General features: G+C 37.7%; 7 protein-coding genes across 10 annotated transcripts; 3 read left to right on the top strand and 4 right to left on the bottom strand.

The window, feature by feature from the left end:
* Window positions 1–22: 22 nt before the first annotated feature.
* LOC119982468 (MATH domain and coiled-coil domain-containing protein At1g31390-like) lies at window positions 23–2,204 on the bottom strand. Its single transcript, XM_038825856.1, has 6 exons — window positions 2,016–2,204; window positions 1,734–1,863; window positions 1,442–1,611; window positions 1,042–1,327; window positions 779–948; window positions 23–532 (listed from the first exon to the last, which is right to left on the bottom strand). The coding sequence occupies exons 1-6, from the start codon at window positions 2,047–2,049 to the stop codon at window positions 330–332; spliced, it is 993 nt and encodes a 330-aa protein (XP_038681784.1). The 5' UTR covers window positions 2,050–2,204; the 3' UTR covers window positions 23–329.
* Window positions 2,081–5,459, top strand: LOC119981801 (transcription factor DUO1). Its single transcript, XM_038824943.1, is given in 5 exon segments — window positions 2,081–2,191; window positions 2,301–2,391; window positions 3,422–3,704; window positions 4,354–4,731; window positions 4,733–5,459. Coding segments are annotated over 5 exon segments (1,437 nt in total). The 3' UTR covers window positions 5,307–5,459.
* Window positions 5,460–5,523: 64 nt separating this feature from the next.
* LOC119981742 lies at window positions 5,524–7,974 on the bottom strand. Its single transcript, XM_038824854.1, has 4 exons — window positions 7,476–7,974; window positions 6,441–6,599; window positions 6,210–6,318; window positions 5,524–5,965 (listed from the first exon to the last, which is right to left on the bottom strand). The coding sequence occupies exons 1-4, from the start codon at window positions 7,809–7,811 to the stop codon at window positions 5,721–5,723; spliced, it is 849 nt and encodes a 282-aa protein (XP_038680782.1). The 5' UTR covers window positions 7,812–7,974; the 3' UTR covers window positions 5,524–5,720.
* A 1,319-nt stretch (window positions 7,975–9,293) lies between these two features.
* Window positions 9,294–15,232, top strand: LOC119981753 (probable mitochondrial import inner membrane translocase subunit TIM21). Its single transcript, XM_038824870.1, has 8 exons — window positions 9,294–9,669; window positions 11,269–11,334; window positions 11,424–11,442; window positions 13,088–13,248; window positions 13,536–13,714; window positions 13,825–13,873; window positions 14,439–14,558; window positions 14,796–15,232. Exons 1-8 carry the CDS (start codon window positions 9,514–9,516, stop codon window positions 14,952–14,954), a joined length of 909 nt encoding a protein of 302 aa, XP_038680798.1. The 5' UTR covers window positions 9,294–9,513; the 3' UTR covers window positions 14,955–15,232.
* Window positions 15,233–15,632: 400 nt separating this feature from the next.
* LOC119981800 lies at window positions 15,633–17,126 on the bottom strand. Its single transcript, XM_038824942.1, has 3 exons — window positions 16,815–17,126; window positions 16,433–16,503; window positions 15,633–15,927 (listed from the first exon to the last, which is right to left on the bottom strand). Exons 1-3 carry the CDS (start codon window positions 17,124–17,126, stop codon window positions 15,918–15,920), a joined length of 393 nt encoding a protein of 130 aa, XP_038680870.1. The 3' UTR covers window positions 15,633–15,917.
* A 3,355-nt stretch (window positions 17,127–20,481) lies between these two features.
* On the bottom strand, window positions 20,482–22,391 carry LOC119982404 (transcription termination factor MTEF18, mitochondrial). Its single transcript, XM_038825756.1, has one exon. It carries the CDS (start codon window positions 22,353–22,355, stop codon window positions 20,664–20,666), a length of 1,692 nt encoding a protein of 563 aa, XP_038681684.1. The 5' UTR covers window positions 22,356–22,391; the 3' UTR covers window positions 20,482–20,663.
* A 102-nt stretch (window positions 22,392–22,493) lies between these two features.
* LOC119982406 (RNA-binding KH domain-containing protein PEPPER-like) lies at window positions 22,494–26,777 on the top strand. 4 transcript variants are annotated; one of them, XR_005464391.1, is made up of 8 exons: window positions 22,494–22,940; window positions 23,309–23,530; window positions 24,530–24,588; window positions 24,677–24,765; window positions 24,885–24,994; window positions 26,057–26,119; window positions 26,194–26,261; window positions 26,499–26,777. XR_005464391.1 is itself a non-coding variant. In XM_038825757.1 (8 exons), exons 1-7 carry the CDS (start codon window positions 22,644–22,646, stop codon window positions 26,231–26,233), a joined length of 876 nt encoding a protein of 291 aa, XP_038681685.1. In that variant the 5' UTR covers window positions 22,494–22,643; the 3' UTR covers window positions 26,234–26,261; window positions 26,499–26,777. The 4 variants fall into 4 exon arrangements, 2 of the variants coding, with proteins under 2 accessions (XP_038681685.1, XP_038681686.1); XM_038825757.1 differs by having other exon boundaries at window positions 26,057–26,115; XR_005464392.1 differs by having other exon boundaries at window positions 24,868–24,994; window positions 26,057–26,261.
* Window positions 26,778–27,738: the final 961 nt, after the last annotated feature.

Below are 27,738 nucleotides of genomic sequence, written 5' to 3'. Positions count from 1 at the left end.
TCATCAAAAATCAATTGACATTGGAAGGAAACAAAAATCCAATCTTGCTCCACAGGGAGTGTATCAGCATACTAGACTAGCAAACATCTTTTCTACTAAGCCAAGTCCTTCTCCCCAGTTAGTTCCCAGTCTCTTCCTCATTCTCCGCATTATCACACTTTTTTTCATTTAGAAACTTAGAATCTCTTGTATCTGTAAAGCTTCAACTAGTACAAAGTGCCGCAAACAGAAAAGGTAGCGAAACCATAGGATTCGAACAATACGTAGGGATTATTACAGATATCATCAAGTTGTCACAGAAACAAACACCAAAAATTGCTAACCCTTGTCTATGAACACCTTCTGCTCTTACAGACATGACATATTCTTGATTCACTAAAAGTGGTACTCCCAGATTCCGACATGTGAAGTATTTCTGCTTCAACTGTCAAGCAATCATTCTTAATATAGCCTTTAAAAGGGTTCTCGAGATCTTCCAGGGATAAAAAATCCTCAAAACCACAGGTCCCGCCTGAGGTTAGCCAAGCTCTACCTATAGGAGAAGCATTACATCAACACCTTTGATGAAAAAGGAGGATTAGGGATGTAATTACACAAATAAATGCATCATGAGAATTGACAAAAAGTAAACAAAAATTGTTGTTTTGCTTACCATGTTCATTCAAAGTAGATGTTTTTCTTTCACAGAAAGGAAAACAGTTCATGACAGGCACTGGTTCTACAAAACCTTATATTGGGCGGAAGAACAAAAATGCGATAATTAATAATTTAGTCTTACTAGTCATTTCAGCATGAGCAGAATCTTGAATTTGGTTCCTCACACGCAGCTTGAATTGGACAAATTGCTTCCGGCCAGGAAGAAGGTTTTCAGACTCTTCCAACATTAGGTAGAGGGAAAGGAACTTACCCTTTGCAAGCCCATTACCTTTTGGAAAGAGCGTAATCATCCTGCTTCAGAAAAAATGGACACACAAGAATATATTAGGGGAATACTTCTTTTCAAATCAAGAAGTATGATTGTGCATATAAAGCAAGTTGTACCATTCTGATTCTTCAAGATCGAACACTTCAGAGTTATAATACATCTCATTTAACTTTGAAAAATCTTTTATCTTCCAAGTCATGACATTGTTATGAGTGTACTTCATCATTTTAAGACTCTCCATTTTGAAACAAAATTGGACAATGAAAACCTCTGCCCCAAATATGCACATATCATCCTCCATATATCCATTAGATTCCTTCTTCAAAGTCTCTAGGGAGAGTGCTTGAGAGAATCCCCATTCAGTCTTTGTCGCATCAAATCGCTTGTAAGTACCATCAACACCTGTGAGTGAGCTAGCTTTTGTATGAGCCAAACAAAAACAAAAATGGACAGAAAATCACAATGGTTTGGCTTTTCTTTGTTCTTGTTAGAAAGAATTAAGAGAGAGCAATCAACCTTCAATTGTCAAGAACTCGTGTTGAATATGATCAAACACCAAGAATTTGAAACTGGCATCGACATTCCAACCAACTGGAAGCTTTTCTGTCTCTTTGATTACCAAATACAGGGAGATATAGCCATCTGCATCCTCATCTTTATTACCATTTGGATAGAATGCCAAGCACCTGCATAAAGAGTAAAGGTTTATGAAAGTAATCCATGAAGGAAAAAGAAAAGAAAAGGAAAGGAAAAGGAACAAACAGTTGGTAACAACAAATATAAGCAGAAAGAGAGAGATGTAACCAACCATTTGTAGCCCCCAACTTCAAAATCATCAGTTTCGCATCTTTCCATCCCTGCCTCAGAGAGTAAAGAGAAGGAGAGTATATGGAACATGAAGTGATTAGGAGGAATCTCCCTTTTGTAAGTTCTTACTTCTGCATATGCATATACACATTCATTCAAACATCAGAGGTCTTCAATCAAACAGAGGAAAAATATAATCATAGGAAAATGAGTGCAGTAATAAGAAAAGCAGAGTGAAAAACCACACTTAGGAGAGGAAGAACAAAGAAATTGGAAAATATACCAAGCCTTTGCCTTTGATCCATCGGCAAAAGCATCAAGCGTTTCAAAGAACTTTTCTGAAAGAGTATGTATATGTCTCCCCAGTTGCAAGACTCCGCTCCGTCAAAACCATTGCTGCCGACTGCGGTGCTGCCTGCTCATCTTCATTCTTCTCCAAGCTTCTGCGAGCGATTGTTTGTTATCTGTGCCCTAAAGGCTTCATCTTGAAGGACTCAGCTTTGGGCCTAGGCCGTATTGGGCCTTTTATTGTGTCTTACATGAGTGATCTTGGATATATCCGTTATAGGTTTTAAGCGGTGATGGTGATGGTGATGGTGATGGTGATGGTGTTGGTGATGATTTTTATACTTTGCGACGCTTTCATTACCAACGGATATGTAACTACGGGTATAGTTTTCACCCGTGATTTCAGAAATGTTGCCGTGATTTTAACCGCACACAGTGTGAACGGTGTTAAATTAAGCTAATAAGTTTACGGTTAATTAAATATTAGAAAGTTTGCGGTGTTGGAGAGAGAAGTTTGGTACGAGAATGAAATTTATACATGCATGCATGTTAAACCATAAACCTTAAAGAGAGGCAGAAACAAAAGGAATTAGGATATCATCAGTAAAGGCACAACTTCATCCTTTGAACCAAGACGAACCCTATTCTTGATTTAGAGACGGTTTTGTGCCAAGTTAATATGAATCCAACTCAAATCCATTTTCCAAACCGAGAAAAGATTCGTCTTTTTCATGGAAAATTATTTGAGAATGGTAGGAAAAAAAAATTCAATCTTTCTCCACAGGGAGTTGTATAGGCATATTAGACTGGCAAACGTATCTCTTCCACAGTTCCACTTAGCCAAGTCCTTCTCACCAGTCAGTTCATTCTCTTCCTGATTCTCAGCATTTTTTGAATCTCTTGTCATTGTTAGGCTTCAACTAATACAGTGTGCCATAAACTGAAAAGGTAACAAAACCATTGGATTCGAACAACATAAACTTTTGGATTTTGATATGTATAGTATTTCTGCTTCAACTGTCAAGCAATCATTCTCGATATAGCCTTTAAAAGGGTTCTCGAGATCTTGTTGGGATATAAAATCTGCTTCAACTGTTGAGCAATCATTCTCAATATACCATTGTTTGTTAACTCTTCAGAACTTACGTATTTTATTTCTTACGAACTTAAGGAAAATAATCTGCTCTTACAAACTTTAAAAAAAAATAATCTGTAGAAATCCTTTTTAAAAAACAAGGGCATACATGTCATTTAACAACCATTTTGAACTTGAGAAAAAATTGGGAATGTGGGCTTATTAGTGGAGGGTGGTGGGGGAGTAACCGCCTTAACCGCCACTTCTTTCAAACACACGAACAGAGTAAAAAACAGAGAAAATAAAACCCCAAAACTCAAAAAAAGACACAGTGAAGAAGATTCGAACGAATCTGAAACGAGACCAGTCACTGTCTCTTTCGATCAATTCAAACGGATCTCTTTTTGGGTTTAGAAGGAAAATGGAGGCGAAGAAAGAAGAGATAAGGAAAGGGCCATGGAAGGCAGAAGAAGATGAAGTGCTTATCAATCATGTCAAGAAATATGGACCCAGAGACTGGAGCTCCATTCGATCCAAAGGCCTTCTGCAGCGAACCGGAAAGTCATGTCGCCTTCGTTGGGTCAATAAGCTTCGACCCAACTTGAAGAAGTATAACACCATTCCGATGATAACGATTTTGATGATTCTTTTCACCGTCTTATTATAGTATTATACATGTAGTTATGATATCGGGATGCAGTCTATCTGTTTGTTTATTTGCTTGTCTCACACCTTCACATGCAAATTGTGAAGAAACTGTTTGTGATGGGTTGCTTGTCAGAAACTCTGTGTGTGTCTACTTCTTCAATTTTGGGGGACAAAATAAAGTTTTTGGGGGTTCAAATTGCACTGGAGGAGAGAGCGGTGATGACAGTTGTTATATGAAGAGGTTCTTGCAGATGGGTTCTGTACAAAATACTGTTTGATTCTCCTTGTTTTTGCTGCATCTTTTCAATGATTTGCTCTCGCTATTAATATTGGAAGTAGAAAATCTCACAGATGATTGTGTGGCAATAGTAACTGATGTTTAGTCAGGATATTTTCATGAATATTCTGATTATGAAGTTCTTTTTGACGATGATTATCGAAGTAATGTTTGTGCCAGTGGTTTTTGTGGGTGTCTTTCTATGGAAGAGTGTAATAGCATTTGATATCAAGTGATTATATTTCTTTCATGTATATTTTGATTAAAAGAAAGTTCACTATGATGAGGAGTAGTTCAAATGATCTGTTTTTCTGCTACTTTCTTTGGTATTAGTGGTTGCAAATTTTCGACAGAGGAGGAGAGGGTGGTGATAGAGTTGCAGGCACAATTTGGCAACAAATGGGCGAAAATAGCGACGTATTTGCCAGGGAGAACTGACAATGATGTGAAAAATTTCTGGAGTAGCAGGCAGAAGAGACTGGCTAGGATTCTTCATTCAGCTGCGCCCTCCAGTTCCAAGTCACTGAAGGTCAAGAGGGACATTCTTGCCTTCCACTATGTTCCGTCAGTGGAGGTAAGTAGACAGAATCACCATCATACGCTGTTATTCTCAAGTAAATTTTTGATTCAAATGGGAATTGAGAAATTAATATTTGCTTGTGGGATTTTGCTAATATGGTTCAATCTAGTACTAGCAGTCTTCTTCTGGCCATGAATTAGTGTTGTATATTCTTACTTCTTTTCCTGTGGAAAATTTTAAGGCCCCAACATTCAGTTCTTCTATGGAGGAAGAATCATCGTCAAAGGTTCAGTCATGTTCATCATCCTATGTCGAGAACCCAGAAGCTGTCAGGACAATGCCATTACCAGAAATGGTCAAGCCTGACTTGTTTAGTTTCGACATTAACCATTTCCAGCTGGAGCTTAATCCTACTGAGAAAGACATGTTCATTGAGTCACAGTCACAAGTCTCCTTTCCTCAGATTCCACAACCTCAATCAGGCCTCGAATTCTCGCCAGAAAGTCAAGAGCTCTTGTCCAGACTCCAGGACCCTTACTTTCTCGACATGTTTGGACAGGCGCACGCTCCTGAACTTGGCAATGGATCACAACTTTCTCTTGGACCACCTTTCTATGACCCTGTAGTAAGTTGTACAAGTGCTGCTGGTGCTGCTGCAATGGATGGAAGCAGCAACCACCCTGCAACCCCATTTACCTTCTTTGATGACTTCCCTGTGGATGTGTTCGATCAGATTGAGAAGCTTCCTTGTCCATCAGATTGGTGATTATAGTACTTCAGAGGCTCTTTTTATATCAGTAATGGATGATTTCTAACTTGTTTCTTTTGCTGCGAAATGTGAAGCAACTAAGCAAGAGTCTTGTTTACCTGTAGTTCCGATTTCCGAGTACTAGAATGGTATTCTACGAATGTGTCTCCATTCAGCTAAAAGTGCAGCATTTCTCATTTCTAGCAATCAAAACAAAAAATGAATCACTCCCAGGTAAACAATAACAGGATCTTCCCATTTCTATCAATCAAAACACAAATCCATTGAACTTCAATGAAAATAAAACCACTAGTTATAGGCTTATAGTTTTACAATTAATGGATCTGAAATTGTAATTTCACACAATAATTGACTTGGAAATAAAACAAAGCAAATGCGCCGAAGAAAACAACAGTTTTGAGTTGGACATTATTAGGATGATGTCTGGGATAGAGGTTCTGCTAGACCATTTTCCACTTTGCCATCACTTGCTGTGCTTCCTGGTAAATAACCAATTCCCGTTTGACCTGGTTTTGTAAGCAACTCAAAGTCTCCAGCAGTTTTGACCTGCTCCTTGTTCAATATCGGTCTTCCTAGCTCTGCAAAGGCACAATATTCTACTTGATACACAGTTGCACCCTTCAAGAACGCAGAGACGGCAACACCAACTCCTTCCCCTGTGTATGCAAAAAAAAAAATATTATGTGTTGATAATTTAGAGGAACCAAGAACTTTCAAAGAAGGATGGTAACCCAGACAACAAATGAGTCAGAGTGTCAAAGACAAAGCCAAAACAGGAAAATTTGCCAAGAAAACCTTTGAATCCGTTAGATCAATCGGTAAGAACAAGAAAACTCCATGTTTTTTTAATAATCCCAAAAGAATAAGTTCAAGAAAAGCGCAACAGATTATGAAGCTCACCATGCGTGACAAGCAGCAAGTTTTCTGAAGGGTACTTATCTGCAAGAGCTTTGATGATTTGTTCATATCTACTCCTTGCACCAGCCGCAGGCTCTTCCCACTGGGGCAACTATAGTTCATATGAAAACGATCCTATGTCAGGCATGGAAACTGTGCTACATATTCATCTTTGAACACAGATAACCTGAATTTCTTCCAAAATGAAGAACATGGAAAAGTGTTGTGGCATACCTCTTTGTACACTCGTTCGACCGAATGATCCACAGTCCCAGCAGGTAACGCGGCTTCAATCTCTGAGATGTTGAAACCAAAGTTGCCATCTTTGGGCGCATAATCATTTCTTATGGCTTCCCTATTCAACATTTCACATAATCCGTACTCAACTGAGACCTGAACAATGAAATATGGAAGATCAAAGCGAAGCCAAACATACTAACGTACCCAGATGCGTTGGGCTAAATTAACCACAAAAAATCTCTAGTATTTTTTTTCTTCAAATACAATTTAAAGGTGGAATTTGATTCCTAAACTGCAGGACATTCAAGGAAACACCAATACTACCCTAGCTGCCCAGTCCATTCCTGGTAACAGCATTGGTGACATACCAGTAATGCTAATATGACGATTAAGTTCATGCTTGAAAAAACATATCAAAAGAAAATATAATTATCACCAATTTTGTACCCCTGAACACTTGAGCCCCTCAAACCCGAGTAGAATCACTCTATCTTCTATCCACTTATAGTCTATAAACACCGGTTCCTTTTGTTTCTTAAAAAACAACAAACTAAAAGCAAACACCAACAAAAATCTCAGAAAGTTTGGATTGACCTTATGGATTAAAATGCTTTCCACTTATTGTATAGCGTCCATTTCATTGCCTGTTACTTTTATTCATTCACAACCAAAAGCAACAGTAACAACACAGCTTAATCACAAATCTTTTTCCATTGATTCTGATAAAAATAACTTATTGTCAATCACATGATCTCCAATAAATGTGCAGAGAATAAACTCCATATAAACTGATTTTCTCAATATCATTGCTCATATACATTACGCACATTCAATTCATCTTCAATTTGACCTAGCTCTTCATTCTCTATCATTAACCGAAAAAATAAAAAAGGATTGCAAATTTGTAATGCATTTCCTCAAACCAGAAAAACCCACGAATGTTTTTCGTCATTCAGTTGATCTTTTACAGTTTTCAAAGACAAATCACTCAAAACAAAACAACAAGCAGTGATATCTATTTGATCTGACCTTGATTTTGGAGGCATCAATTGAGACTTCATCGGAGATGGTGGCGTTGGAGTCATCATCGACGGCACAGAGTGCAGAGACAACCTCGGAAGCCGTTTGGGCGCATCGGATAAAAGGGGATACGAACACCCGGTGGATCGGGAACCCGAGAGAAGTCCGGAGCTTCCGACCCGTGCAAAAAGCCCTGACCCGACCCTTCTCCACCAGAGGCGGGTCCCAAGTCCTGTCGGTCGTCGTCACCCAGAGCGGCTCGAAATTATCGATTCGGTCACCGTGCCTCATTACGACGACATTTTGGTACGACTCCACCTGCTGCTTCTTATTGTTCTCCTCCATGGGTCTGAAAGCTACTTGTGAGTTTTTCCTCCCTTCTTACTTCGGTTTTATAGGATCCGACAACTTTGAAATATAGACTGCGTGAATGTTACAAGAAATTTCGGACTGGTGGGTTGCGTACAAAAACCTCCACCCACCATTGTCGTTCTTCCCTTTGAAAATTCTTCCATGTGTGTAATTGTTCTATTACATTTTCTACAACGTTCAACTGGGGGCGTCAGTGGGTTTTTTATGGTGTCAAATTCTCAAGTTGTGATTGGTTCAAGTGATTCCTGTCATGTCACGTATGGATATATAGATATAAATAGGGATATGGATATGGATGTGGATTTGATTTGGCTAAAATCCAATTTTCCTTCATATTTTTTCTGGACAATTTCCAAGAAGCTTTTTAGAAACTGAGAAACGTGCCGTTTACTACCATATATAGCAAATTCTTCCTCGATGGATATTGGAATTATTAGAGGACTAAAAAGTCTAGGTCTTTTTGGAAAATTACATTTCATTTAAATTAAAGAAAGGCGGCCTACTTTTACTAGTGACGTCAGCAATACGACTTCCTTGGCCAACCTCATCAAGAATATCACGACATGTGGTCAATTAATTACATATAACTACGATAACTGTATCAATAACTGCATCACGCAACGAAATATAATACCTTAGAATTATAAAGTAATGGGTCAATTCTCACACTAATGCTTGTAACCTCGTCAATACAATGGTCTTCACCAACCTCATCAAGAATATCGTGACATGTGACCAATCAATTACAAACAACGACAATAGTTGTATCAATAACTGCATCACGCAAAGAAACAATGACTCCCCTTGCTGACGTTAATGCCAAAGGAGCCTACATATATAATACATCCAAATTATAATATCATGGAAATATTGCATATATGGATAAACATGAAAATCATTTAGATATCTACCACTCGTTGTACCGTGAGACTTATACTATATATTACTATAATAAATTGACGTGTGTGATCGATGAACTCTACTGCATATAGTCCTAAAGGCTCTTTATTAAAGGGAATCGCTCATGGATGATCCGAGCTAGTCAATCATCCAATGGAAAACCATGCCGTCTTCTAGGCGTCGGAGGGGAAGGAAATTTTTTTGGTAAGAAGGAAGATTAGGGTTCGGCATCGGATTGGACCGGTTTGGAAATATAAGACTCGAGCCCGATTTTGAGAATCGGGTTTCTGGTCGGGGCCAGGCCAGACTTGGTTCTCAAAATGCGGTCCATCTCCGGTCTAATATGAGGCCGGACCGGACTTTGGACCGTGAGTCCGGGCCGGGCTAGGGCCCAATGGTGACCGTGAGGAAGATTGATTTCTTTAGTAGCTGGCTTATTTAGGTACAAAAAAATATGGGCCAATTTAGTGGGCTATGCTTTTTTAAATAGCTATCAATGGGCTTTGGTCATCCTTTCCTCTTCCTCTTTCGGTTGATACCGAGTCGCCGAGTCTATCCGACACGAACCCAACCTCATACGTGTGCGGCAATCGCATGTGCCTGAAAATAAAACCCCAAAGATGGGTTTTTGCCCTACTGTCTAAATCACCTTCGCCCCTCGCTGTTTCGGGGGTTTGGATTCTTTGATATTAAACCTACTGGGTTCCTCCAACTCTATTCCATTGTTTGAATTCCTTTTCTTCTTAAGTATATTGTAAAGGTTTCGACTTTGAAGATGCCATATATCGGTAGATTAGCTATGTCCCTCGGGAGCAGGTGGTCGGGTGTGTTGAAATCCAATGGTGGATTGCGGTCCCTTTTAGAGTACAATTCTGCAAAGTCTGTATCCGATGTCGGCTTGGAACATGCAATCAACAATCCGGCTAGATGGGTACGAACATCTTTATCTTCTATGATATTTTTTAATGGGGTGTTGTTGTGTTATGACTCTGCACTCACCTTGTACAGGAACAAGGAAGTATCTTTACTCATTTACTAGTTAGTTCGATAATTCGTATTTTTCATTGTTGGTGTCTTTACTCTTTGATGCATTTGCAAGTTGTTATCTAAAGTTCAGTGCTTTAGGGTAATTCGAATACATGTTATATATTCTATTGCATATCCTGAAATTTTTTGGGATTTTGTAATGCACTGTTACTTTGACTCTAGGATTCAAAAAATGCTTCAAAATCAAGTACAAGATGAGTAAGTTTGTTAAGCTTTGCTGTAAGTATAAAGTGAATATGACAGAAATGCGATTTTTTGCTAGATGCACTGAAGAACACTATAGCAGATGAGTTTTCATTGGATCTAAGGCAAAGGAATCCTCCATTGAGTATTAGATGAGAGGGAATTCTCCAAGATGGTTTGAGCACGAGACATGGATGTTCCAATGTAAAAAGTTGAACAAGTTAAACTAGGCACCATAAGACTGGGAGAGGGGGACAAAGATAATAGAGATGAGAACATGGATGCTATAGAAGCTTTTTTCGAGATTGTAGCCTTATATCAAATTGAGTGTTTGAGGGGAAACTACAGAGGGGATTTATAGCCTAAAAATATTTGGGATTAATGTTTTGATGATATCTCACTAGTAGTACTTGACATCTTGTTACAGAGGGCTTTTGGTGGCTGAATTTGAAGGCAGTTATCATGTTGCTTCTTTTGGTTTAGAGCAACATCATTCATTGCAGCAACATGTATATAGAGCTGTATGGAATAAGTTGGAAGCTCTTGGACCGTGAATCCTTGTCAAACATGGATCGATATATTTGCCTGGTTATACACGTGATTCACAGAAGGCGTGTTATATTAAACACAATAACAGAGGATACTCTTTAAGTTATGTCTTGCTCTCACCACCTGTTGGCGGTACCTGAACTCCAATTCCATCTTATTCTCCCTTCTTTCATTTATGTTGATCCTTTCACTACCAAACAAAAATAAAGTTATATAAAGACCACTTGTAGCGTCTAAATGTTTCTTGCATGTCACATAAATGGATTAAGATAACTTCACATTTTGAAAATCTAACAAATTCCTGATGTGACAGAAGGCCCAAATAGCATTTTCATGAGTTTGTTGCCACAAATTTCTTTAACCTGCATACTCTTTTATTTTTACCGTGACGTTTTTTTTTTTTTTGGTAAGAAATCGTCCAACTAATACTCAGTTTCTTAGCAGAAATTTCTTTGTCCTAGACTCTTAGTTTTGGATCTTTTTTTTCTGGAACTTAATTGAGAAGAACTTAGAATCTTTAGTTATGCTTTGGAGTTCATGGTTGTGAATAAATTGGTTATCAAGGTATGTCTTTGGTAGAAACTAGCAGGGACCAATAATAATTCTGCTTTAGTTTTACGGCTTAGGAATATGTGTAAGCTGTTTTGCCTGCTTGGTCGAGATATTTTTATCTTTTGTTTCAGCCATGTTTGTTCCAAGGATAATTATGTTGTTCTCTTTGATCTAAAGTCACTTTCTTGTGATGTAACAGTTATCAACGGTATCAAAGTCAGGTTTTGCAAGGCAATCTATTGCTGATGCTAACTATGTGAGAACGGTGAGAGAATTAGGTTTTCATTTGTTTCTCTTACAATTTCCGCTGCTTATAAATCATTGCTGATTGTCATCCTTCATTTTATTCCACAGGACATACTTCGAGCTAATGGTTAGTGACTACCACGTATATTTCTACATATCAGTGTATAAAGCATACTGTTGTCTTTCCATTGGGAGCATCATAGTTTGATATTTGGATTGACAACCTGGCCTCCAGTTCAATGTTCATGTCATCATGTGTTGGGTGGGATGGTTGATTTTTGATACCACCTCAACAGATTTCTTAAGCGCTCCTATAGTAGTACCCTGTGTTTTGCGCGTTAAGTTTTCTTTGTTTTGCCGCCCAAATAACCTTTTTGTTTTGGCCGGATCTTTCTTTCGATGTTTGTATTGGATCTTTCTTTGATTGTGATTGCACTGCATCTTTAGGTTATGTGTGAGTACTTGGAGGTTTTCGGAAAGGGTGGAAAGATTTTACGGGCAGATTTTTAGTTTGAGACTGCAGCATCTTGGTTTGTAGAAATTTGTACCTCCTTTTTTGTGAATGGGTCCTTTTTCGTCAGTTGGTCTCTCTTTATAATAATTCGTTTTTTTGGTCTTGTTTTGTAGCAATCTGTCCCTCCTCCACAACATCAGCCTTTCTTTCCTTACAGATTACATTTCTTAGTTGGCAACTGTTCTGCTTCTTTTTTTATACCTTTGCTATAAAAAGCCTCTCCTCTCTCCTGTTTTGTAGTGGTTCCAAATATAATACGTCTTTCCTAAGGTTTCCAGTGAAGTCTTAAAATAAATCCAGGTATATATGATATCTATATGGAGGTTGTTTTGCTATGTTGTTAGCTCATCTACTTTTATGGCTGGCCGGCGGACAATTTGTATAAACAATCTAATTTAAGTTTATTGAATTATTGTTTTTGCCCAATGTTTCAGTTTATGAAATACCACCTGTGTCAAATGCTTAAGCTGATGGGAGGGTGCACGTCTAAATATTTACCATTACAATGTCAAATATTAAACCATTACTCTAACACCGGCTTTACGTGTGGGCTGGGATGTCCAACACATGCAACAGTAATTTACTTTTAGGTGGGAGGTGAGTTAAATATTTAACTGTTGCTCTAACAATGGTTATTCTTTAAAGACCTTTATCATCAAAGATTCGTATAGGATTCATATATTTTGAATTTAAACCCTTCCGTTTTTGGATTGTTTACCCACAAAACGGGCTTTTTTAGATTTAAGTGCATCACCTTCTCATTTTAGTGCTAATAGATCTCAGCCCTGGGGGTGCTCTGGTGGGAAAGGCCTTGTCACAATGACTGAAACATAACGCAGATGCATGTCTACTGGTCGTGATTCTTTAGTGTATAATTAGTTGCTCTATGTGGCTGCATCTTGGTGCTCCAACTCCTTAATTGGTGTGCTTCTGTTTTTGAGCAGGCTTATCATATGTTTTCGTGTCAATGCTTATCATTATTTAGCCACTAAAAATCCTATGTAAAAATACAAGCAGTTTTGGGCTTTAAAAGTTGGCAAAAGTTGATACTGGCACTGAATACAAGTTAAGCATAGCACAATTGTAACTGATTGTATTTGGGTTGCACTCCCCTGATGCCTTTTACTACATTTTCTTTTTCATCCAAAGAAAATTGCGAATCACAACTCAAATGATGACCGGGACAATTTGATTCCCATTATATTCAGATTACTTCTTTTATCTGTGAGACTTAGTTTATTAACATAGTGTTTTGCAGGATTCTCAGTTCTAATGGGAGAACATGCTAGGAAATGCATACATAGTTTTCAGTCTCCAGTTCAACTCTCTCAAAGCTATGGAGTGAATGCCAAAAATCCTTTCTTTGCGAGATCTTTCACGTCAAAAACTTCAAAGCAGCAGGAGGAAACTCGATCAAAGGTTTGAATCTGAGTTTTTTTCTTTTCTTTTTGGTTTTATATTTTTGGGATGTGTGTGTTTAGTTGGTGGGTTTTGGGGGATTGACCTGGCTTTTGAAGTTTTTGTTTTTCATTACGTGTGTTGTCCCAGTTCATTAAATGCTACCTTTGTGAGTCTAAGGTTTCATCTGTTTAAGGAAGGTGATGTACTTGGATTCATGAAGTTGGTGCTCTGTGACCATCAAAACTTCACATTAATTTAGAAGTTTGATAATCATTTGTGATCATATTCACTTCTTTTTCGCACAGACTAAAAAGGAAATTTCGACTATTGATGATCCCTTCGATTCTCCAACATACAATATCCCAGAGAAGCCAGTGACATTTACTGAGGGAGCTTCCTACAGCCTTATAATTCTTGCTGGACTTGGAGTTGCTGCTGCTGCAGGATATGGTGTCTTCAAGGAGCTAATATTTGAACCAAAAGAGTAATAATTGGATTTCTGGTTAACTACATTATGCTTTGCAATTTGGGATTTCTCTTTCATCTTCATTTGTCTTCATTATTGCCCTGATAAGTATTCATGGCTCATTATAGGTACAAGGTGTTTAACAAAGCTCTAAAAAGAATTCAAGATGACAGTCAGGTTTGTGAGAATTATTTTTTCTTTTTTGTGGAGCTGTCTTTTATGTCTAGTATTTATTATGTTGAATTGATGTCCATAGTCTGCTACTTCAGTGGCATTGGATGCAAGAGAGGCAGAAAATGCGCTGTTTTATGCATATAGTAGCTACAGAAAGAGGCAGAACTAATATAGTTAACAATACTCAAGTCCCACATATAAACAATTTGCCATTAATCAACAGAAAAACCTTGATGTTAAGAAAAATGCATAAGCCCTTTCCGTAGTGGTCGAGTTGAAGTTTGATCAAGGAAATTCGGAATTAAGGAATATACCTCTGGCTTAAGCATGTATTGTTTCTAAGGTTTCATATTGTGCAGCCTGGAAAAATATGTGAGGTGTGCATATGGCATGCTAGTATTAGGCTTTGTTTTACGACAAAGAAGTTAATAGAGTACTGAATCAAGTGCCTATCATGCGTAATCCTTTACCTTTTCTCCATTAGAGATTGTAATTGCAGGTCATTTGAATTTCACATAAAAGTTAGCATTGTAATTCTGCCGCTTGGTTTGGATTTGTTTTCTTGTAGGTCAGGGTAAGAATTGGATCCCCTATCACAGGCTATGGACAGGAAAGCAGAAATCGTGCTGCTCGCCAGCGTATTCCTCATAAGATACACCATGATGAAGATGGCGTTGAGCATGTTGAGGTAACATTCGAGGAACATGATTATTTTTTTATTACGATTAGAAACTTTTCATTCAAGTTGTATATCAGGGAAACTTTATTGTAATTGAATATGAACAATGGCCATACGTTCTCCTCATGAAAGGGGAAAAAAAATAATGAGAGCACAAGGGACTGTTTTTGATAGATTCTTATTGACCTTGGCTTTTGCCAAAAAAGAATTGTTTGTTTGTTCTTACTTTTAGCTAACTAAATGCAGGTTAACTTTTATATTCGCGGGCCTCATGGAGCTGGGAAAGTTTATACTTCAATGTTCAAGGACCCAGTGGACAAGCAATGGAAGTTTACTTATTTGATTGTGGACATTTTATCACCTACCAAAGCACAGTTGATTCTGGAGTCATATTTGCCGGCATAGACCATGTGTATGTTCATGGGACAGAAGAGAGAATGTCCTTTTCTTCTGTAAAAAATTGACATGGAATATTTCCATGACTCACCCATCAATAGTTGTGGGATAGTTCTTCTACTTCTGAGTTCACAATCTTTGAATCCCAATTTTCGACCAACAGAAGAGGTGAAATTTTATTGGCACCCATCTAATTTACTTCCTGGAAAAGATATTTAGTGATAGTGTAATGGTTTAAGCTCTTTTTTGTTTGTTCTTGTGTAATCAAGGGCAGGCTTTCTGCAATATTTTTGATATCTTTCACCAGTTTGTGGTTTGGTGCACAACCACTGCTGAATTTTTATCCCCGGTGTACTGTTGAATTTTTATCCCTGGTGTAATAAAATACCATATCAAATAGTAGACTGTAAATTGCAAGTGATTTGACTTTATTCTTTCGCAAATATTCTCTCAGAATTGGCTAATTTTTCCCTGGTAGATAATGTTAGTCTTTGCGTTTGCTTCTCTGATGGTTCCTTTTTCTTTAACTTACGAAATTTCTCCCAAAAAGACTTCCACGTGAAATGAAAACTGAAAAGTGATCCCTGTATGAGTTATGGTTTGTCTTCAAGGTGAGAAACAAAGTGAATCAAGAACATGCAAAACAAAACCAAATGGAAGGGGAAGACAAAGGAAAGATGAAAGTCATGAAACTGAAAAAGGCTGAATCACAAAGAAGATGAAAGAATGCAGCTATTATCCATTAACTGAGTAGATGATACAAAAAATCCACACATTATTTTTGTGAGCATCTGGAGGCAGCAATGTGCAGAGGATACTGACCACATAACAACTATATGCATCTCCAACTTCTCCAACTTTTCTAGGTTGATGCCAGACAACCTAAAATTCACCCACTCAAGTAAGTTACCTCCCAACTTGAATCTTTTGCCTTTCTTGAGCTATAAACGTGTACCCTTTGTCAGGGATGATCTACTTTTCCCTACAAATAGATTGGCTCAGAAAAGTCAAATGCAGATAATGTGGACAATATATGCAGTTCTTGAGAAAAGTGCAAGGGGTATTTATCAGGAAAATCCCTCTGTATATTCATGCAAACAAATAATCGATACCCAGGTTGGCTTACAAAGTTACCATGATCAAGTGTGCCTTTCAGGTCACTTCCAACTGCGAGATCAGCAGTCTTCATGTATCGAAAGTATCTCAACTTTTTTTTTTCCATGCAACAAAATGCTAACATAGTATAACCCCGAAAATTCTTAAATTCCACTTCAATTCGATGGTATCAATCTTATAAATGAGTTTAATGCAGAGGAAATGAATAGTATCCACTGCCATTACACATTTATATAAAAAAAAATCCACTGCCACTAGATATCATAATTTTGAAAATTGCTATTTGGGGGCTGATTTTCCTCAACAGTTGAAGTTCAAATATAGATATCAAGAAGTAGGCAATGTATGTAAAAACAAAGAGAGTAACTCACTCTTCTCGAACCCTTGAACGAATCCCAAGTCCAGTCCTTATATTTGCACCAACTTCCATCAGGTCCTCCACCTGAATCTTGTCAAAATTGTATCTTTTAAGTGCATTTTGTTTAAAACTTCATGCTTTCACTTTGAACTATACAGAAAAATTGGCACCCAAAAGGCCAAAATAGAAGAAGAAAGAAAAGCATAAAACCCAAGCATGATCATCCTCCAATTTTGCAACATTTATAAAGGGTTTACAAATTCAATTCTTGATTCCATTCACAGTCTATCAGATGTAGAGAAACAATATCAGTAGAAATACTGGTGAAAATCAAAGACTAGCACACAAATAAGCTAGTAATTTTCTCTTCAGATATCAGAAAGACAGAGATGGACCTTGTGGATGCCGGAGGCCTGAAGAGCGGAAAAAGAAGCGGAAGCGGCGGCGCCGACGAAGAGGGAGGCGACGGCAAAGGCTTTTAAAGGCATGAGTCGAGAGTCCCCGGCGCAGCCTTTCCGGAACGAAAACAATGCCCACCCGAACTGAGCACCACTTGCAAGCGCCCACCACCAGTGCTTCTCGATCGCTCGTACACTCTCCATTTCCTCCTCCTCCTCCTCCTCCTCCTCCCTCCTCCTGCAGCGACCCTGATTTGATTCACTGCGCGTACTAAATGCTTTATGGGCTTTAGCATAGAACTTCAACATAAGCTCATCAAAGTATAATCACTCTTATTGGGCTTTAACAAATGGGTAAATGGGCTTTAGAACATCACGAACGATGGCCCATTAAAGTAGATAATTTTTGGATTTTTTGTATATGATAATTGCAAAAACTTAGCGTCTGTTTGGTATCACTTTTGTTTCTTGTTTTTTGTTTTAGCTTTCAAAAAATAAAAAATAAAAACAAAAAATATTATTTGTTTGTATTTTTTGTTTTGGTTTTTATGAAAACCAAAAACAGATTTTCAAAATTTTTGAAAACAAGAAAAAAATGTTTTTAAAAGTTTTGGAAACAGAATTAGTTACACTTATTATAGATTGCACTTTCTTTAAGATTTCAGAATGCAAATTGCATAGAGATATGAAGCAATGATTAAATATACTTTGGGTTATTGTTTTATTTCTTATCTTTTTTCCTTTCTGCTGATGTTTTCAATGGTGAATTACGTTGCAATAGACACGGTAAAGGTTGTAGTTATGAAAAATATAATGGTGTGAATATATTCCATTATTATGAAAATAAAAGTATAAACATACATTTTTTTTTCAATTTTAAGTGTTCAACCACACAAGTTTCAATTTTATGTTTTATGTTTTTGTTTTTTATTTTTGTTTTTAAAATTTTTGAAAGTGATACCAAACACAACCTTAATATATGATGTTATTTGCATAAATTTTTGGCATGCTTAGGAAATACTATTTTTTCACATCACCTAAAATGCTTATATTTGTCTCAACAAACCCTTCACTCTAAGGCTATTGGGATCAATACACTCTTAACTTTATTTTTTGATAACCAATATCGATATCGTACAATCTTGACCTTTAGATACCCTATATGGGCCTAAACTCATGTCGACAATACACCCTTCCCTCTAAGTCTTCAAGCATACAATTATGACAGAGATCCCAACCGCTAATATCCCAATTTCATGTGAAACACGTTGGATCATGTGTATACAAATCAAGAGATGAGATAACTGGGATAACCCATATCAACCTCAGTATCATGAATAATGTTCCTAGCTTCATCAAGCCCAATTTTTTCATTCACTCTCATGCATAAAAGAACCCAATTTCTAGTCACACATACAACCTTTACTTTTCATTGATACACATGTGAATTCATGCATGTATGCTATGTATTGGGATCACACTTGACCAAAGAAGGGTCCAAAATGGGTTCAGGGAACTTTTCTCTCTATAGCATTAAGCGCAGAAAACCCCTTGAACCTACCCAAGAATGCCAAGACAGAAACCCTCTTTTTTCTTCACGATGGACAAGTCAATGTTGCCACGGATTTTGAGTATTCCACCATACATTTTCTTCCAAGCTTTGGCCACAAGCTTGATGAGTTGGTCTCATGCAAGTGTAAAGATCTTCTTGAACCAGTAAAAATACGCAAGTACCAGTCCGTGGAAGAGATCTCATAGACACAGTTCAAGATTCCAATGATAATTTTAACGAACATATGATCTCCCTCACAAAGCGGCTCCATACAGCCAAGGGGACCATCATTAACCACCTTCATGGAGATGGAGCCAGAAGCCATGAAAGCATTGGAAGGAAAAGAACCCAGAAAACCAACTGTTTACCAGATCAGCACTTTTTCAGACTGCTTCAGACAATCCAGATCCAGAAAATGATGTCTCAGATTACTTGAAATGGTTGGACAATCAGCCACAAGGCTTCACAACTGGGACATGAATAATAAATTAAGCTCTTGGATTTCCATTGACTAAGAAGGTGTAACAGTGTCCAACACAAAATAACAGAAAATTGCAAGTTGATGAATGTGCAGAAATTAGTGAAATATTCCAAATTTATAATTGAAGGGAAAATTACTACTCTTGGAAAGCCAAATCCTAAACCGAGTTATACATACAACTTGCAAACTTTGTGCCAAACGAGTTAATTTTTTCATCCTATCATCTCAAAGGGAAATATCATCATTTGCAGCTAACACTCAAACCAAGAAGTGACCAGATTAATTGTTAACAGTAGTAATACAAACCTTAGTGTGAATGATACATCACCCTTTTCCATCTAGAGAGAAACAAAAGCAAGTTCATTTTTGTTATCTTTCTCTTCCTTAAAGGCTTTCGTAGCAGCATTAAGTTGAGTAAAATCTAAGTGATAAAACTTGCATTTTTTTCTTGTGCTCTGATGAGTTGCCAACCAGAAGTATTGACATATTTCAGAACAAGTTAAGCAGAACATTAGTACTTTATAGGCCCTGATACTGAGATATAACAAGTTTAAGTTTCACCATAACAAAAAAGGAATAATTCAAAAGTAACACCATTCACTAACCTCGTCTGTAACTAGTCCATCTGAAGTGGCATGTCGTCGGTGGAGGGTCACACATGATATGCATCCTTGGGCCGATAGAATGGAAAAACCCCCCACGCACTCTTCAAGGAAAATACCTCCGATGGTCTGGTAAATCACCAATTCAATGACAATGATATTGCACATGACTGCCTCGTACTTTTTTAGCCTTCTCCTTCTAAAATATCTCATCTTGGTCTTGAAGTAATATGCCAGTCAGAAACTATACTTTGTGGTTAAAATTTCATTTTTATGCGAAATTTGTATTGGTCTCTATGACCTAAAATTTTTGCATAAATGAAATGTGCATACAAGTTAGAGAAACTAATTCTCTATTTAAACAAAAATTGAAGAGCACTAAAGAATTAAAATCTATATCCCATAAGAGCCAGTATTACATCTATCTAAATTTGGAAGTAAAGATATTGCACGATGTAAATTACAATCATTCTAAAACCACAAAGGTATGAAAGTACCTACAAAAAATAAGAACTTTCAACCTTCAAATCATAATTGATGAAGAAAGATGAAATTAAATTATAATAAATATAAGCAAAATAGCAAAGATATTTTAATTCATAAAATTAATTCCTTGATTGTAAAGATTTTGATGTCTATAATGGTAAGGAGAATAGCATTTCAGAACACTCTTCCTAGTGTAACTTTAAATATCATCTTTTGAGTTACTTAGTCAGAAAGAGCAACCACATTTTCGTTGAGTAATAGCCAAATTCACTTATATGAAGATTAGTGCCATTTTGCTAGGAGTTCTTAGCAGTGTAAATTGTAAAAGGATACTGTCCTCTCACTTCTAAATGCTGGACTAAATAGTGAGAAATTTCAGAGTATGCATCAAACTACTCCACTTCAGATATAGAAGTATGCTTAGATACATACAACTTGAGGTCAAAAACCAAGACCAAGGGGATGTTGGTAGTCCCTGGAGATCAAACACATACTTATAACAACCTATACTGGGTGATTCTGAATAAAAAGAAGGCCGAAAAATGACACTTTCAATAGAAACCCTGTATTTATCCCATTGAAATTGCTAAACTACACTCCAACATAAAAGGCACTTGGCCAAGAAGTAGTATCAACTAAGTCATTGTATTCCTTTACATTTTATGTTGACAAAATGGTGGTAAGAGAATCATAACATTATGTGTCTTGGCAACTTTGGATGAGATTTAACACGAGAAACGCTCAAGCCACTGTTTTAGAGCAGCTGGGTGAATTCGATAAACCCGGTCCATGAAACTCTTTTCACTGGTCGCAACCATGCTCGCAATCGAGTAGTTCTTAGTACATAAACCCTTTTCCATAAGCCAGAGATGGAATCTATATCTGGGCTTTATCCGATTCTCCAAGTTAAAATTCAAAAATGCAGGAAATGTATCAAGGTACTCCAAAGAGGATCCCATCTCCTGGCAGAGAAATATTATTTTTCTTTCTAGAATTTCAGGTTTTTGGTTCAGAATCTTTGGCGTTGTTTTTATCATCATACAGAGTTTTGAGAATACAATACCACTATGAATAAGGCAATCAACCCTTTCCTGTAATTCACTACTAGTGCCATGCATGTGAGCTAATACCTTCACAGTCAACCAGTTCTCTCCAAACCCAATTCCATGCAAGACATTCAACTTATGCATAGTATGAATGGCATATCTTGAATAATGTATCCTCTCCAAGGTATCTATATATTCTTTATCCTTGTCTTCATCAGGGTAGCCTAAAACATAATTTCCAAGCAGTAAATGACTTCCATTTCTGATTTTATTGAAGAACCAGTTATGTAGATTCATAGCTCTCATCACATGAGGCAAATTAACCATCTTATTTCTGCCCAATACATAAGGGTACTTTTCAGTAACAATTTCCAATTCTTCAGCACTCAAACCTAAATGTTTTAAAAAACCTAGGACAGAAATCACCTGTTCCTCCAGATCGAAATCCAAAAGTTCTGTTCTCTCGAGAAGCAACAAGCCAACATCTTTTTTCGTAACACCAAACCGACAAAAATACTCGGCCTTATTAAGTAAAGTCTCTTCTGAGTAATCAACAAATAGACTCTTATTCCTGCCCATAAGCTCACCCATCTTCCCCTTCTCACAACCCAAATCATAAAATACCTTTATTTTCCTGCAAATGTCTAACCAAGCATCCACTTTTCCCTCAACACAACTCTCCAAATCAAAATGTACAAAAACCATCGTCAAATCATCGAATAACCTACCAATCTCGCCATTCAACTCACCATCAGCACTCAATACGTAAGGAAAAGCCAAGCAAATCCCAGTGATAGTCACATTAGTAAAACCATATTCCCTCTTAAACCCACAAAGCCTCTCCGACAATTCCCTCGAATCCTTCCTGAAAATCGAAACTTCCTCTTTGTACAAGCTTCCCAACTTGGTCCAAGGAAACCCAAACCCGGCCAGAGTCTGGGCCGCATCAAGAATGATCCTATCTTCGCAGAAGAAGAACTTGTTGGCAGGCAAGAAATGGCGTACCTGGCCGTGGTCAATGCCGATGCTCTCAAAGAAGAACTCGAACTCGTTGATGGGGTGGTACCGGAAATGTTTCACGAGGGACTTGGAGAATGTGTGGGTGGAGAAGCGAGGGAGATTTGCGTTGGAAATCAGAGAGTTGATAGAAGAGAGAGAGTTTTGAGCGATATACTCGGCGTATGTGTAAGGGATGGACCTGGTGGAGTGGAGGTATTCGGCGAGGATTTGCTGAGCTTCTTTAATGGCTAGAGGCTTGTACTTGGAAGGTATCTTGTATAGGGAAGTTGGAAGCCTAGCAGGTGCGGCTGCGGCAGTGGTGGTGCCTAGGTGGCGGACGACAGTGGTGTAGAGATCATTTGGGATGCGCATGATCGTCGGGAAAGAAAGTTCTTAAAATTAGGGTTTAATGAAGATTTGGGGGTTTTCACTTCTCATTGAGTCTCTGTTCCCAATTTGGACGGGCCCTGTTCGCACAAAAATATTAAAACTTTCTGATCGAAAGGGCATATCTGTAATTGGATCATCGTCTCCCACCATTATCAGTAATCGCAAACATTGCATAAAACCCTGTTCGCTCTGTTTTGTGGCGGTTCTCTCCGACCCGTTACGATGGCTGAGATGGTAGGCGGATACCCGCTCTATCCCTTATAACCACTCATGATGCCCCTTCCCCAATATCAGTTTCAGCCTCTGCCTCAATCTTACCCTCTGCCGCAACTCGAACCTCCGGGAACCAGAAAGCGCCGCCGTGAAGAGGGAAGCCCATCGTCTGCTTCGGCAGATGGGGACACGCTGGATTCGGCCGCAAAGCGCAGAGCCGTGGCGCCGGACGGGATATTCAGGATCGCGGTGCCTTCGAGGCAGATCGGGAAGGCGATTGGCAAAGTGGGGCACCGTGTCCAGAAGATTAGAGAGGAAACAAAAGCTGCAATTAAGATCGCCGATGCCATAGCCGTTAAGTATTCTACTTTCCAGGATTTATGTTTCAAAAGATTGTTACTTCTTGTTTAGCAGAGGCTGTCAATGTGACGCAGAGAATGCCCAGCAGCAAATTGCCAATTTAATTCTGAAGGTGATGGAAACATGAGGATTGCAATTATAAACTGTTAATGCACTCAAAATTGTCTTTGTTCTTTGTAAAATCACAGGCATTTACTTTTACCAGTTAGTAGCTCTTCTTTGCTTGACTTAACATTGTGTAAAAATTTTGGTTGCTAGATTGTTCGATTATTTCTGGATTTTCTGTTTTTCAACCTATTAAAAGGCCTAGCAAGTGCTTTAGGTTCGGTGGTGTGGCACTAACAAACTAAATAATTTAACAGGAGGATGATAGCAATTCTGAGGCATCTAAAGTTGCTGCAGGACATGTAGCTGCCAATACAATAAGACTTCTGATTGCGGGGTCCCAAGCAGGTTCTTTAATTGGAATATCTGGTCAAAATATCGAGAAATTAAGGAATTCCTCTGGTGCTACAATCGTGGTGCTCGCACAAAATCAGTTGCCTCTGCGTGCATCAGCTTATGAATCTGATAGGGTTGTGCCGGTGTGCTTTCGAAAATATTACATGTGAAATGAACATATTAACTCCCCCATTAAATCCTGATTGCCTTATATTTTTATTTTTAATTGCTGACCTATACTTTGTAAAAGTACAATGTAAATCTTATTTGTATTGTGGAGAATATGGAACGAATAACGGATCCTAATAATGAACAGATCATTGGACTTGTTGATAACCATCTTTTTGTACAGACAACTTGAAGAGACTCTAGCTCTTCCTTGCCGCTCTTTATTTTTAAAGAACTCTAGTGGATACCATTATTAAAAGTGAGATTAAGATTCCCATGTTTGCTTTTCCTGTCTCTGTCTTACTACCCTCGCTAGGACAACTCTACACTAAAGGGGTTTACCTGTTACAAGTTGGAATGTTTGGTAGATGATATTGCTGAAAGAACTGTACTGTGGGCTTCAAGAGCAATGATTGATGGAGTTCTTTAGTTCTCTACGGCTGCGCCTAATATATCTTCTAGTTCCCTGAAAAATTATTGAGGCCCACTTTTATTAAACTCATTCTAGTTTTTTTTTTTTTTTTTGAGAAGACTCATTCTAGTTTTAAGAATGGTAGACAGTTGGCATGATTAGCTGCAGTAGACATTGGTCATTGGTGTGAGGGACTGTTCAATGGCCTGCTAAAGATTGTACCTGCTGGTCATTGTTCATAATTATTATCAAATATATACTTCCCACCCCTGAATATTAGGTTCACTGCTTTGAATAGATGGCAGTTTTTTCTCATTTTGGAATTGAAATTTCTCAGAAAATACTGGTCTAATGATTTAAACTTTGATTATCTTTCTAGTCGAGATTTGTGGCCCTGTGTCTAGTCAATGTTGTTTGAGGGGTTGAAATATTAAAAAAATGTTATGTAATTGCTGTTCCCCTTTTGTTGTTCTGTCAGATTTGAATGTTCTTTAGTTTGGTCTTTTAAAGCATCTTTTATTTACTTTCTACACCATGGAATGGGCATTTATATCATCTTCAGATATCAGGTGATGTACCTGCAGTGCTGAAGGCTCTAGAAGAGATTGGTCATCAACTCAGGTTTCACATTAAATTTAGTGACCATGTTTGATGTTTCTGCTCATTGGTAGCATGCTGTTCTAATAGTATTTCTGTGTTATTTACACAGGTTTCTTGTTGTTCTAATAGTTACTATTAGTCCAACATACAATTATAGCTTAATCCGACCAGCCCAACCATTTGTGGAGCCAACTTCAGGTTATTCTTTGTTTCAAATATCTAAATGACTGTTTCTCAAGTTCTACATCTTGTGGCAATATCAAGTTTTAATATTCTGTGTTATACCGACATCATCTTTAGGACTACCAATCTTGCAGCTGACTATGTTACGTTTGAGATGATGATTTCGGAAACTATGGTTGGTGGATTGATAAGATGCGGCTCCAATATATCAAAGATCAGAAGTGAGTCTGGAGCTATGATCAAGGTAGGTAGATTGTCAATACCTAAACAATACGTTTTGTTCATTTATCTATATTTTCACATGGTGGTTCTAGGAATTCTTAGGGAAGTAGGTTGCTGTAGTTGCTAGCTTCTGCTATCTTGGGCATGGCAGACTTGACTCAAATTAAGATCTTTTGGGGTGATTGAGAATACCGTTATAGACCTGTACTTAGGCTGCCTTTGATTCATTTTACTGATAAGTGTTGACCACGCAGTGATGGTCAAGGTTTCACAGCCACGAGTTGTTAATTAATGAGTTGGGCTTATATATAGTTTTTGGGTCAAATACAGTTATCACCCTTAACATGTAAATTTTGCTCGAGAATAGGGAGCCTCTCCATTTTTCTGCCATATTGGACCTAATACTGCAAAGTAAACCCTCATGTCTGAAAAAGACAAGACTCCCCTCTTGTTTCGAAAAAAGACACAGATGGCCATTACCCTAAACTCTAGAGAGGAGGAGAGGTGGGGGGGTTTTCTTACCCATGTCTCCCCACCCCTTCATCTTCTTTTAACCGGTCACCCATTTTTACACTTATTACAAAAAGAGCAAAGAGATGAAATATCAAAACCAACTGGGGAGTTGTTCGACTCCTTCAACATGTGTTCTTTTTTGTACTCCAAATAGAGGTTGGTCTTTTTCTTCACTCCCAATACTTCCTCTCCTAATCTTGTTGGGCTCACGAATTTTCTTTATTGCCTGCTTGCCTAGGACCCATCTATCTCTCTTCTATGATTTTGTGACAGTTACCTGTCCACCCATCAAGATCCAAGAAAACCCACATTGAAATCACATCTAAGTTGTTTATTTGTAAATACACCTAAATTGATAGGGTTTCAATTAATGGGTTTATATAAATTTCATGTTAGGTTAAATTGTCTTCTCAATATTCAGTTAACAATCTGTTCGTTCTTTAAACTAGATGGCGGACTTCATCTTTTTACCAACATGATAGTAGTAAATTTGTTTTCCACTTAGTTTTTTTATTGCTTTGTTTCTTGCCTGCATCTTTGTTTAGCTTCGATTATATATCTTGTTTCATAGGTTTATGGGGGAAAAGGGGAACAGAAGCGTAGGCAGATCCAATTTGGCGGTAGTGCTCAGTAGGTACGTCCACTTCCTTTTTAAAGTTTTTTAGTTGCATGGTCGTCATGTCGAAGTTTTGGCAATTGTATATTTAGGCAAAGCAGAGAGTTGATGAATACATGTACTCTCAGATGATACAACAAGCTGGTACTCAACAATCAATGTAAATTCCTCGCCACTCACATTCTCCTCGCTTGATTGTTATGTTGTTACTGTATGTATTGATTGCACTTTGGGAAATGCCTGGTGTATTCATTATCGTATGGCACACACTTCTACAGTCAATTTGCTTGGTCGATCAGTAACTCTGGGAATTACTCATTTCTTAATTGTTTACCAGAATGTATACCAATATTTCTTTTCCATGGATTGATGGATCTTTTTTCTCTTTTCACCTCAGCTAATCGAGATGATGAATTAGGAATACCCGGGGGAGACCACCTGGTGTCCATCCTTACATTTACTGTGTAAAATCCGTTTCCTTGCCACCGATTCTCTCCATATGATCATTCTGTGCGTATGTAGATATCACGCATTCAGTTAAATGAGTTGTTTCTTCCTTACTGCAACAATTATGTATAGGATTTTGAATTTCTTAGTGCTTTTGTTTAGAGTAACCTCGTGTCGAGTGGAATGGAGTTTGGAGAGGGAGTGAAATATGATGGTATTGGTATTACTAGCTCGCTTGCATTGCACTAGTAGTGAATTTAGTGTTACAGGTTTCATTTCCTCCTTACTGGTATATTGTAACTTCTGTAAGGAGAGGAGAGGAGAGGAGATGAGATGAGATGAGATGAGATGAGATGAGGATTGAGGGTCAACCCTGTTTAGAAGATATTATATAGGCCAGCCCAAGAGAATAATGGGCTTACTTTCAAGAAGCCCAATGTTTTGAAAGTAAATTGAGCTGGAGTGGTGATAGATTCGGCCCAGCCCAAACAGTAAACGAATTGGGCTTGAATTTCATTGCGGCTCCATGATTGTTGTCTCTTAAGTTGGCGATCAAGATTCAAGGCAACAATTGTTTTGACTTTTGACTTCGTTTTAAAACTTCCAACATGGGCAAATCAAATCAAATGATCACGTGACAGGCCACACGTGCAATCATGGCCGACCGTGCATGCAAAACTGCAAGCGACGATCTACGCAAAATATCAAAAAGTATATATAATTTATAGTCTTGCTTTATGTTTATTTTGTTAGCCCCGCACGTGTAATCTCGGCATGTTGTAATAATAATGATATGATATTCCGTGTATTTAGGATATTCTTCATGATCAAAAGCTTACAAATCATGGAAAAAAATTTTAAAAAAAATTTGTTGCATAGCAATGTATTTTTAATTAATTATAAAGATTCACTCACGTATGACGGTATGACACCATATAAATTTATCATTTATTTAAATATCTTATATAGGTCTAAACTCAAAACCATTAAGTTTGTGTGCACAGAAATTTCATATCTAACGACATGATAAGTTGATCTAAAGCTCAACGATGCGAGACCAAAAAGAATATTGTTCTTAATAAAATCATCTTTAATTCTTTATCATTTTTGAAACACAATTAATGTCATTCAACAATAATATTTAATTATTATTTATCATGCAAAAAAACATCATCATTCATGTCGATAAA

Source organism: Tripterygium wilfordii, chromosome 17 (genome assembly GCF_013401445.1).
Source record: "Tripterygium wilfordii isolate XIE 37 chromosome 17, ASM1340144v1, whole genome shotgun sequence".
NCBI lineage: Eukaryota > Viridiplantae > Streptophyta > Magnoliopsida > Celastrales > Celastraceae > Tripterygium > Tripterygium wilfordii.
This window is presented reverse-complemented; position numbering and strand designations above follow the sequence as displayed.

Bases quoted from the DNA above. Each gene is read 5' to 3' on its own strand.
- LOC119981753 (XM_038824870.1), top strand. From the start codon at position 9,514: ATGCCATATATCGGTAGATTAGCTATGTCCCTCGGGAGCAGGTGGTCG. The intron at 9,670-11,268 runs GTACGAACATCT...GTGATGTAACAG, and splicing joins TCAACAATCCGGCTAGATGG to TTATCAACGGTATCAAAGTC. The intron at 13,874-14,438 runs GTTTGTGAGAAT...GTTTTCTTGTAG, and splicing joins GAATTCAAGATGACAGTCAG to GTCAGGGTAAGAATTGGATC.
- LOC119981742 (XM_038824854.1), bottom strand. From the start codon at position 7,811: ATGGAGGAGAACAATAAGAAGCAGCAGGTGGAGTCGTACCAAAATGTC. The intron at 6,319-6,440 runs GTATGCCACAAC...TATGAACTATAG, and splicing joins TCGAACGAGTGTACAAAGAG to TTGCCCCAGTGGGAAGAGCC. The intron at 5,966-6,209 runs GTGAGCTTCATA...TTGCATACACAG, and splicing joins CTTGCTGCTTGTCACGCATG to GGGAAGGAGTTGGTGTTGCC.
- LOC119982406 (XM_038825757.1), top strand. From the start codon at position 22,644: ATGATGCCCCTTCCCCAATATCAGTTTCAGCCTCTGCCTCAATCTTAC. The intron at 22,941-23,308 runs GTTAAGTATTCT...ATAATTTAACAG, and splicing joins AGATCGCCGATGCCATAGCC to GAGGATGATAGCAATTCTGA. The intron at 24,589-24,676 runs GTTTCACATTAA...TTATTTACACAG, and splicing joins GAGATTGGTCATCAACTCAG to GTTTCTTGTTGTTCTAATAG.
- LOC119982404 (XM_038825756.1), bottom strand. From the start codon at position 22,355: ATGCGCATCCCAAATGATCTCTACACCACTGTCGTCCGCCACCTAGGC.
- LOC119981800 (XM_038824942.1), bottom strand. From the start codon at position 17,126: ATGTTGAAGTTCTATGCTAAAGCCCATAAAGCATTTAGTACGCGCAGT. The intron at 16,504-16,814 runs GTCCATCTCTGT...GACAAGATTCAG, and splicing joins AGGCCTCCGGCATCCACAAG to GTGGAGGACCTGATGGAAGT.
- LOC119982468 (XM_038825856.1), bottom strand. From the start codon at position 2,049: ATGCTTTTGCCGATGGATCAAAGGCAAAGGCTTG. The intron at 949-1,041 runs GTACAACTTGCT...TTTCTGAAGCAG, and splicing joins GATCTTGAAGAATCAGAATG to GATGATTACGCTCTTTCCAA. The intron at 533-778 runs GTAAGACTAAAT...CTTCTCCTATAG, and splicing joins TGCTCATGCTGAAATGACTA to GTAGAGCTTGGCTAACCTCA.